Source organism: Phaethon lepturus, unplaced genomic scaffold, assembly GCF_000687285.1.
Source record: "Phaethon lepturus isolate BGI_N335 unplaced genomic scaffold, ASM68728v1 scaffold21667, whole genome shotgun sequence".
Lineage (NCBI taxonomy): Eukaryota > Metazoa > Chordata > Aves > Phaethontiformes > Phaethontidae > Phaethon > Phaethon lepturus.
Window position 1 is genome coordinate 20,980 of NW_010550067.1, and position 11,626 is coordinate 32,605.

Below are 11,626 nucleotides of genomic sequence, written 5' to 3' on the forward strand. Positions count from 1 at the left end.
TGAAACTTAAAATCCAAACTTTACACCTGGAAACACTCCTTACTAGTAGGGACAAACTTAGAGGTACACACCCCAAAACTTTAGAACCGTTCTGAGGCACAAAGCTTTTCAACAATGAATATGAAAAAAACCCAAAACCATGACAAGGTTATCATGTGCCTCTAGTACTACCATGAAACCATTACATCACAGGGTTTAGATGAACATATGCCCAGGTAAGCAGGTTAGAACAATGATAAAGATACTCCAGGCAAATAAAGTGAACCTGTTTTAACTGCCCTGCAGTTTAAACCTTCAAATCCATCTCATTTAGGAATAATGAAATTTGAAAGAAGGTGGAAGGTAACACAATCATTTTTGTTCTGCCTAAGGTAACTTACATTTTTAAAATGTATAACCATAAGATGTCTGTCTCTGAACTTCGTATTCAGAGAGACAAAACAGTTGGAAATATCTGCATTAGAATTTGACATTTAGTATACTGCAATTTCAAATAAAGCCTTGAAGTTACATTCTTCTGAATACTACTAAAGACACATGCCACTGAGATCTGCTGTTACGTTACAGTGATGATTTGATATGAACCATTTCCTTGGGATGGTACTTTCGCTTCTGTTGTTGTTCTGGGTTTTGGTGGCCATTCTGGATCAACCAGCAGTTCCTGAGCTAGATGCATATACTTGGCTTTTGGTGTCTTCTCTCTACAACCAAACAGGGAAGAAAGGAAACAGACTCCACAGCGATCCACAGCCTCCTGCAGAAGTGAACAGATTTGAAAATTGGATTACCGTAAGAAAAAGTTAGTGTAACTAACAACACAGTAAAACGCTAGAAGAAAAACTACTATTTTAGTTTCTAATTAACTTGTCATTGTCACACTGGACCTAGAAAGTATAGTACAGAAACTCTGCTGTTGTGTTACCTCTTCTATACTATGGTAGCAATGACATTTAAAAAAACATTACAAAAACCCAAGTACACTGCATTACAGTAACATCTAAGGTCACAAACAGCTTTCATGCATATTTTGTAACGCTTTCAATAAAAACTGTCATTGTTGTTTTTCAATAAAAACAGGTGTAACAGATACCGTTAAATGATGTTACTACTGAAGAATAAAAACCTGGTCTAGAAAAAGCAGTCAAATTCCCAGAATCTCAAAACAGTTTTTAAGCAATGAATTGTTTAACTGAAGAGGCAGCCAGCCACCCACAAGTGGCAGAATTTAACTTGTGAATACTGTGAAACCTAAGTCCTGCAGGTATTAATAGTTATTAAAACAGGCACAAATTATTGAACTTAAGTCTTCCTTCAGATTTTTCCCCTCTTAGTCCTAAATGCATGTAACTTAACTAGCTGGAGAAAAGAAACACTGTTCCTCACTCTCATGACTGGATTCCTCTCATGTCTCAGAGACTACCTGTAGTCATCTGGGATGACATTTTAAATGGAGATACATTCTATACATTTTAATTCATGCTCTGAATTTCTATCAGTTAGGGAACTGAACCAGACATGAGCCTTAAACCAACTTCCATTCTTCAGTGGACAGAAAGCAATTTTTTCTTGAACAGCCTCAAAAGGACAAATGTGAATCTGAAGTGAATACATTTAATAAAATTTACTGCTGAGAAGTAAACCATCGTAACTAACAAGAACAAATGTACAACCAGCTAAAAGTAATAAGCCAACAGGCTTAAAAAAGAAAAAGCTAGTTTTTATGGGGTTCACGTAGATATCCTTCACGTATTGATGACAGAGGGGCAGACCAGACCAAGATTTATGGTCACCTGAAAAGCAGAAGCTAAATCCTTCAGTCTCCTAAACCATCTGAAGTAGTAATAACATACTTTCATTTGCCATTTTGTTTCATTTCATTTGTACATGTTATAAGCTACTGCTCGCACAGACTATGTTCTAAAACCCTAAACCAAATCAATTTAACACAGAACTGGATTAGACCCAGCATCAGCAATTCTGCTTCCAAGCAAATCAAGATGTTCCCAGTCCTAGCGTGCTAACTTATGACAACGCAAATAAAATTTGCTAAATGTGCAAACTGCAGATAAAGTAAGAAAAGTCTTAAAAGCAATTCTCTGGGTTTGCTTCGCAGCTCTTGTATACAGAGCTAAATTCTTTAAGTGTCAACAAGGAGAAAAACATAAAACCAGAAGCTTTTCCTTTTATTATTCAAGTTACAGAAAGCTAATTTAAACAGTCTTAAGATAAGGCAACAGACACTTATAGATCATAAAAAAAGACAAACTGAATTAATCTGCATGCACTCAAATGATGACAGCAAAATACTAGTCTCCAACCTGAGGCGGCTGGGGTATGGTGAGGCGATATTCTCCTTGTTTGTCTCGATTGAACACAACCTTCCAAAGGATCATATCAAGGAGGACATTCTGTGAGACATTGCAGTGAGCAGGAAGAATTAAAGAAACTAATGATCATTTGTTGTTAGTGTGCATATTACAAATAAAACCTGAAATAGTGTGTTAGGCATAACTAATTCAGTGCCAGGCAAAATGGAGTTTACATTATTTGTCAGTACTTAAGTGATAAACATTCTCGTTCTTAAAGTGTCCACATGAGATTTAAGAATATGAACATGTACTTTAAATCAATAGCGTCAATGACCAAAACTGCATCCATCGATACAGGTAAAAATCATAAATATACATTCTTAATGTGTTTCAATACTCTCAAAAAAAAAAAACCACAACCCATAACCCGTGAAGCATGGCAGACATGAATGCTTAAAGCAGTTTCCCATCAAACCACCTTTAACCTCAGAGTATACTTCATCCTGGAGCTATGCTTTTTTCACAGTTTGTTTTAAACCAGTGACATTCCCAGAAAGGCTTCAGTGGGATGGCAAAGGTGAGCCACCATCAAGGAGGTCTGACGGAATAAGGAATTCTGTAGGAGCCATTCCAGATTTTGCAAAAAAGAGGAGAAGTGGAACGGTATGTTCAGTACATCTGGATATTCTCATATGGCTGTGTAGGCAGGCTCGAGAGCCCTGAATGAATCTGGCAACACAGGTGTGAACCTGTATCTTCCATGGCCTTGAGACTGCAACTCTGATCTTTGGACAGATTCCATTTCTAACATCTGACTAACCGCTTGAGAAAGGGGAGCTGATTAGCCAGACTTTTAGAACAGATTTTACAATGTTTATGATTTTATAATATACCAGAATTTTATAGTGCTTTCATAAAGCATTTGCCAACAAATCTTCAACTTGTTAGATGTTCATTTTTTAAGCCAGTCTGGTTTAAGTATGTCTATATCAGGCACTGGGGTAAGGAGGAACATCTGCTAAGATCTGCCTCCATTATGCAGTATTTTCTATCATCTGGCAGAAAGAATATGCGTGCTTGGTGAACCTAGTCTGGCACCCACATGGAAGGAGCAAAAGCTTTACACAACATTTCAGAAAACATGTTTCGGACAACCACATTCAGAAATCATTCCAGTGGTAGAAGCAAATAAGAAACTATGTATGAGTATAGTATGACACAAGTGTCAAACTGGAAAGCGTGACAAAAGATAGATCCAATCCCTTGTTTATCCCATCGCTACGAGACACTTAAAGAGGCAATATATATGATACACCTATGGAACACCTTGTTAAAAGAAATAAGGAGATGCCACTAGCATCTTTTCTGAGATACTGATAACATGACCTGTGGCACTCAGTAATTCTGTAGCGAAAAGCGTAGTGAGCAGCAAACGCAGCCGGGCACACAAGGACAGAAGGGCAGTGAGCTATACTGGAAGTGAAGGAATGAAATAGCCTGCGATTTCTACGTAACTCATTGGACCCAATGAGTTGGGACCACATGGAAGAGCTCCAGGGAGCCCAGAGTAATACTGCTGGAGTTGGACACATACAGTTCTAAAGATGGGACAAAAGCGGGTTGAAGTTAAGGATGGTGAAGCGTGTTACTGTAAAACAAGGTTTGGGATTTGAGGATCACTCGACAATGCTTCTGTAGAACACCTGCTCTGTAGAATACCTGCTGCACACTAAGACAACTTAGGTCTAAAGTATTCAACTAACAGTGAAAGTAGAAGAAATAGGTTTCAAGTGAAAGCAGAACATCCCAAACAATTAACATGAAGAAAATTAAATTATAGAATTACTTCTATTCTACTCCTTAAGTATGAGAAACAAGATAAATAGGAAAGTCAGGTTAAAAGGAATGTGCCAAATCATCCTACCAGTTTTGGTAAGGACGATTAAGTGACTAAAATGTTGAAAGATGCTAACTCAAACCTGCATAGGAAAAAGAGGGGGGTGGGGTTTAAAATACTGGGTGAATGCAAATGCCCTACAATAATTATATTGCTTAGGTTATGCTTACTAGAAACTCAGACATTTACAGACTGATGTGGCAACCAACAAGGCCCAGGAATGGAACCTTATAAACATTTAAGCCAGAGAAGAACCATTTGTCCTTGAGATGCGCATGCCAATACATGGACTGACACACCATACAAACTTTCTACTAGAGCCCTTACACTGCCAGAACAGAAACATCACCAGATTGTATACAAGTTAGAAATATCATCTGCAGAACAAAGTAATTTTTCAGCAGAAGGTAAGTTTATTTCTCCCAGTAACATTTATCACTGGACTGAAAATTGTAACTACCACCTATTTATACTTCATGCATCTAAGAAATAATCTTAGTGCTTAAAAAAGGTTGATTTCCCAGAGATGGTAATAAACACACCCAAACTGACTACAAAAAGTAAACAGGAAAAAAATATTTCTATCCAGGAGGTTTGTTTTAAATTTATCAAAACACAAAAAAGCCATGATTCTGCAGCTTCAGAATAACTATTCTGTTTCAGCAGCAAAGACAGCAATATACAGAACATTTAACTATTAAAAAATAAAAAAGAAGGCAAAAAAAGAAAACTATTAAAGAGTTTAGTAGTACCAAAACATGAAAGAATTAAAGGGCATAAATGAAAACATCACAAGCAGGGTTAGAGTAAATACAGGACAACATAAGAAAGGGACAGGATCTTTAGGAGAGGATAGACTTGTTAACAACAAGGCAAAGGCCAAAAAAATTAGTATCTACTGCCATGTTTTGGAAAAGTTATTGTCCATCACATGAAAACATTGAAAAACATGTTCCAATAGGCAGCAACATAATAGAATATATTGTAAATTCTACTTGGAACAACATTTTGAACACAAAGTCTTGATAATTTTCATTAAAGTATCACCCTCCCGCTTTGTTGATTTTATTTTTACTAAGTCACAAATAAAAGGGAAAAAGCTAGTCAACTGGAAAGAATATTAATGCTGTAGTAACTTTCAAAAGCCAAAATGGTACAATCCAAGCAAACATTATGCTGGTTACCTTGATAGCAATCCCTCACGTAGTAATAGAAATACTGACTAGAAGCTGCAGAAAGTGTTATACAGTAAAAACAGATAATTGTAGTGTGCAAGCACTAGATAATGTTGAAAGTTTTTTTCATTTTGCAGAAGCAAAATAGCGACTAATGGCTGCAACCAAACCTCAAATATTTCCAACCTGAATACAAGGCATCAATTTAACAGGGACAAGAACTAACCACAGGAATAAATGACTGGCTTTGAATCCAGACTCATTCCGGAAGATATATCTGTCAAACTCCAACCGTTGGAAACAACACGGGGTACCTGGTTGAAAGGTAGGGCATATTTCTGCCCACATTAGCTCTGGAATTACAGCAGAAGAGGTCAATATCCAGAGTGACTGATTTTGGACAAGCTCAGGGCTGCAAAAAGCAGATCTGCATAAACATCTCTACTTCTGGACTTGGATCAGATTAGATTAACAAGTTATATAAAGGTTATATAGACCTGCACTATTCTGAACAACAAGCTATGTGTATGAGCCAACTGAATAAAGATGGGCTCCCCTAATGGTTTTATATAGTTCTTCACTGTGTTATGTTATTCTGAACTGAATTAACACAGCAAATAAATATGGAGAGTATTGCCCTATGAAATAGTGGAATTAACTTCCAAGTCTTTCAACTTTTCCGCCTCTCTTTTTTTCAATCAATAAAAAAGGTTTTTAAATTATGCTTTTAACACAAGAATTTTGACACCTGAAATCTAGCCTACAAGGACATTTTGAGGAATACAAACTTAAGAAAACAGTAGCCACTTACACTGGCATGCTGTGAAGAGAGAGACCTTCTAAACAAAACACAAACATGTACCCTGAAGAAAAACTCACTTAACAGACAAACATTTTATCCATTTGAATTTCTTACCTCCGTCAGCACGGACACAATTGCATTGAGAATAACAATGATGAGAATTCTTAAGCGCCACTCATATGGCACACACACGAGCTGTGAGAAAAAGTTGCCAGAGGTTAGCAATACACATAAGTAAACAGACATTCAAAACAGGATCAGAATTATAAATTCTCCCTTCCCTCCACGGAGATGCGAAGTTAGGGCTCCAAAGGGGCCAAGCTTGCCCAAAAGGCAGCCGACCAGTTACCCCAGGAGGTACAGACGCCCGCGTATCTGCTGAATCTTACCTCAAGAAATGTGTCAATAGATTCAACAGGATGCAACATGATGAAAAATATGAAGACATAAAGAACTATCACAGATACAACAAACAGAACTGTAAAAGAAGAAAAAAAATATTTTAATCAGACCATCTCACAATCACAGTTTTAGACAGTTTTTCCATGTATCATTTGTTCATTACTCCCTGGAAATAACCTCTTTTCTCCCTCTAAACCCCTTCCAGGCAGATCTTGGCAATACAAGCTGTGCTGATAGCCATAAAGAGACAAAAGGCCAGACTCAATTTCTCACTGGCTCACTTGTGGAGCTGAAATGTATACATGGATATACTTCTACAAACAAAGCAACTATTAACACAAATTTCTCCACACAGTCTAATACTTCCCTATTTCTACCTCTGATTACCAGAGGATAATCGTACTACGTTCTCCTAGCAACACTATTACTGCTGAAGTGGCACAACAGAATTGTAACCAAGCCACGGATAAATAAGTGCACAGTCACTTGGAGTTTTACTTGCAACTGTACATAGTAAGAAAGGACTTACAGTTTTTGTAGCATGGTTGTCTAAAGGGCTTTCCTTTAGAAAAGACAATTGCCACTATGAGGTACTGAAAGCTGGATATAAAAAACAAAGTTGTGTTTTCATAATTTTTAATGTAATGTTCATCATGAAGAGTCTCATTCCCCTGGTGTGCAGAGCTGGCGTTCGTGGCATCCAATACATTACAGGCACTACAATATCAAAAGAACATTAACAGAGTTAAGGAGAAAATGCAAACAAGGCCTACTTATTAACAAAAGTAATGACAGAACAAATTGCTCCAATAGTAAAAAAAAAAGCTTATCTTTGAAAACCTACTACAGGTAGTAAGAAATAACTCAAAACACTGGCAGGGAGGTGGCAATTTTTGTGAATCCTTAGCTTCCAGTACTTCTATGCTTCCAGCCTGTAAGTTCACTACATGAACTGTTTAGAAACTACTACTGTAGATACACTTTCAAGACAAGTAAGAAAATATTGCAAGCTAAGAAAACATAAAAACACATCTTCATTTTCAGAAATATTAATTTGATTTATTGGATCTCTAACAGGAAAACAAAACTTTATAATGTAGAAGAGTTGAAATAGGTCTGAACCATTAATTTCAAGTTTTGATCTCAACTGTCCCAAAGTCTGAAGAGCCTGCAGTCTGGCTCTGACCCAGTTTTGCATTTCAGCCATTGGGTAACTCCTATGTATTAGTATGCTTTTCACAAAAAATTCAGCAGACTAACAAGCTGCCATACAGATGCCTTATTTACAAAGTCCCCAAAAGGGGTCAATGAATTGCTCTAATTATTACCGATAGCTTTCTGACCATTACTGTGTCCTGCATGGAGCCACCAAAACACTTACTCAGATTCCGTTGTCCAAGGTTCATACCAGGACTGCTGCTTGACCCAAAAAAACCCGAAGGTTTGGAAAGCAAGGCAGATGATGATCTGAGACAAAACGGAACACAAAAGTGGACCTGAGATAAGACCTGATGGAGGCCTTCGTGCAACGAGCTCCTTCCAAGCAGGGTTCAGACTCACTGCAAAGAGAAAGAAAAATAAAATATGCATTACATCATTATGGTTTTCAAGAGTTTACCCTGTTCTCATTCTGTGGAATTAGAATGGCTTGCTCATGACATCACTTTAAAAATTAGTCCAGAACTGCAAGTGTGAAACCACCTTGAAAAGATTATACCACACTAGAATAATGCCACAGTGCCTTCTACAGGCTGGTTACCCCCAGCACCACAGGATTGCAGGGGACAATAATAGAAGCCATGAGACTTAAAGAATTAGTAGTGTCTGGCCAAATTCCCTTTGTCTGGCACAAGGACTTACAGCTCGTCTCCTCAGTTTTGGTCTGCCGTTGCTTTAAAGAATCTGTTTCTATTAACTTGAAAATGGAATTCTACTGTTAGCCAGTAAACTGAGTGCTAGGTTCACATGTGGAATCAAATACTTCACTAGATAACAGTTTTCGAGTATAACATTTTGTGGACAGAAATTCAACTAAAAATGCAAGAAATCAAAACATTTGAGAAAGACAACATTGCAACAACTCCCATTTTGATTCCAAAAAGAGTTTCCTCATGTCAGTAGAGATTTATGACTTCCTATACTGTGAAGAACTACTTTTCTAAGATCATGCCCACAATCTGCTTTTTATATGACAACATTTCACAAACTTCAGATTAATCTAACGCAGTACATAGTGGGTTGGGGCTTTTTTAATGCATATACTCTAGCAGTCGTAACATCTTAACTGTATGTCACAGTGCTTACTCCAAACAGCATGTAATTAGATATTAAAGAAAATTTGACCAAGCAAAAACTGCTTCATAGAAGCCAGCAGAGTAATTCAGCACATACTTACTAGTGAAGACAACCACCAAAATGATTGCCAAATCAATGAAGAGAAACTGGAAATCTCCCAAATTGCTCAGGATCTAGACAGAAATCACAACTGACACATTGGTAATTTTTTCACAGACAGAAACATCTTACAGTGACATTCCTACAGCATTAATTCTTTAAATTTCATGCTATAAACAAGAGAGTCTCTTGTCAAACTGGCTTCCTTTATCTACAGGAGTCTTGAGTACTCTACAATTCACAGGCCAGTTCCTCAAGTATTAAGGTATGAAAGAATTTCAGTTTCAAGATGCATAAGCTATTTGCAATTGAGATTTGTTTATAACCAAACTTACATTACTGAATCCTACAAAACAATAAAATAACAGCTTAGGCCCACAGTTCTCTCAACACCATAACCTCACCATGTAGTCATACAGTTGTCAAAATTACCACCTCAAAGGTCCTTTAAAACTTTGTGTGTTTAACTTACTCAGAATACAAATTAAAATACAGTATTTCTACCATATGCCATACTGTAAATTCAATCGTATTAACAGGAAATACTCTACTTTGCTTTTTTTTTCCCCCACGCCTAACTCAATACTTACAGGCTGCTCTCTTTCAATCCTCACATAAAAGTAATGCATTGCCCTTTAAATAAAGTTACACTATTTTAAAATGCTGACAGTTTTTAAATAATTGTATTTTTGTTCAATTTATATGCTTATTTGGACTTCCCACTGTACCTACTTTATATTCACAGGTTTTAATTATTACCTTTTTAAAATAGATGCTACCATCTTTTTCATACAGTTAATATTTTTTTAAAAAGGCAAAAAATACTAACAATACTTTTAGTCCAAAGACAGCTTTTAGAATGCGGGTGTTGTGTACACAAGAGACTTGCAACAATTTATTTTAAATATCTATCAATTTTCAAATCTCCAAATTACATTGACACTGCTCAAGCACTTAGAGAATACTTACAGAATATAGCAGAGTAACACTGATGTACTGGATAATGCTGTATAATGCCATGAACTTAAATACACAGAAGGAAGTTATTAAAGCAGCACGGCCTTCCCTGTCAAAACAAATGCAATCACGTAACTAGAAAGCTTTCTGTGCAAGCAGTTAAATTCTGCTTAACAGATCGTTAGTTGCAATTAAACACATCAGCAAACCCTTTGAGGGACATTAGCTAAAGACCGAGAAAAAGGGGTGGAATGGTACACTTTCAAGTACATCAAAGTTGTGAGCATGCCTTCTGAACTGAGCCACCGCCTTACTTTGGTGTTCTCTGGACTTCATGTGGTTTTCCAACAGAGGTTTTAAAATTAAGGTCTGCTTGCAAAAGCATCTATGAAGCCCTAGTTTACTATGTGGATTAAATGAATGTGCAGTCAGCCACAGAGTTGCTGACTTCAGAAATGCTTCTGAGCATGCATTACTTCATTAGTTCCACACAGACTTAACTCGATTCTTCTCTGGCTGACCTTTATCCAAAATTATTACCTAGCTTCCAATTCTAGAATCAAAAAATTATCAAACCTAATCTAGAAAATTTGTCTTCTACTTTATATGGTGCTGAGTACTTATCTGAAGAATTTTACTGCTTGCCATTACACACAGGCTTTCTGGAAACTAGCCTAGTCACTAAGACATCAAATCAAATACTATTGTGTAGAAACTCGTTCACACTCGGGTTTATAACAAAATAGTAAATCGCACTATGGAAAGCCTTTGCTCAGAGTACCTTCAGTAAAGAAAAAGAACTACTAAAAATATATGGCTTTTTCTGTAATTCAAACTGGCCTCCTACAGCACCAAACATATGCTGGTATAGGGTATGAAAAAAAGAGTTACACAGACGCATTTAAGTTCACAGTAAGTGACATTACCTGATCAGCTTTGGCACGCAGGAAATACTAGGTGTCCTGGAAGTGAACGGTGACGCCACAGAAGCCTCAAGTTCAGAGAGAGATATACCACCATGTGCCCTCTTTAGCGCCTGCCAGTTAACATTGAAATAGAGAACATTTTAAAACTTGCTTTCAGACATAGAATTTAGCTGAACAGTTCTGTATGGAAAATAAAAATAAACTTACGCCACAGTCATTTGCTCCATCTCCACACATGCCGACATAGTAACTAAAAAAACCAAACAGGTGTCAGCATTATGGACCATTCCTTAACCATAGTCCATTTAGCTTATTTCATTAAATACTTCTATATTATTTAACTTTTTCAGGGTTTGCATAATAATGAGTGATCATTAATGCTGAAAGCAATTACTGTTCCCATGTACATATAAGTAGGCAGAAAAGTAACACAATTTAGCCAGGTCAATCATACCAATAATAGTTATCAGCCCTCTATCATTCCAAAAGTGGTCTAAAGCATCTTGCTCTAGGCAAAGAGACTTTTGTAGTATTTTGTATAGCTACAAGGCCTGACATCAGACATTATACTGAACATATGTGAACTTAAGTCATCCCATTAAAACTTCTTTAACACACAGAAGACACTGGATGGATGTGTTTATTAAGCCAAGCAACCAGAGTTATAAGATATGTTAGTCTGTTTAGTTATTCATCATTTATAACTTCACGGAAATTCTGAAACTTTCGCAGCTAGCCAGCAGATGGTACTGCTCTCATTCCTG

At 36.9% G+C, this 11,626-nt stretch overlaps 1 protein-coding gene across 1 annotated transcript in view; it reads right to left on the reverse strand.

Moving 5' to 3' along the window:
• Nucleotides 1–556: 556 nt before the first annotated feature.
• ATP13A3 (ATPase type 13A3) overlaps nt 557–11,626 on the reverse strand; it is a 34,082-nt gene continuing 23,012 nt past the window's right edge. Inside the window, exons 23-31 of the mRNA XM_010290455.1 lie at nt 11,070–11,112; nt 10,863–10,972; nt 9,949–10,045; nt 8,981–9,053; nt 7,967–8,144; nt 7,115–7,302; nt 6,573–6,661; nt 6,298–6,378; nt 557–754 (exon numbers count right to left, since the gene is read on the reverse strand). Coding sequence (XP_010288757.1) covers nt 557–754; nt 6,298–6,378; nt 6,573–6,661; nt 7,115–7,302; nt 7,967–8,144; nt 8,981–9,053; nt 9,949–10,045; nt 10,863–10,972; nt 11,070–11,112 — 1,057 coding nt within the window. The remainder of the gene's footprint in view (nt 755–6,297; nt 6,379–6,572; nt 6,662–7,114; nt 7,303–7,966; nt 8,145–8,980; nt 9,054–9,948; nt 10,046–10,862; nt 10,973–11,069; nt 11,113–11,626) is intronic.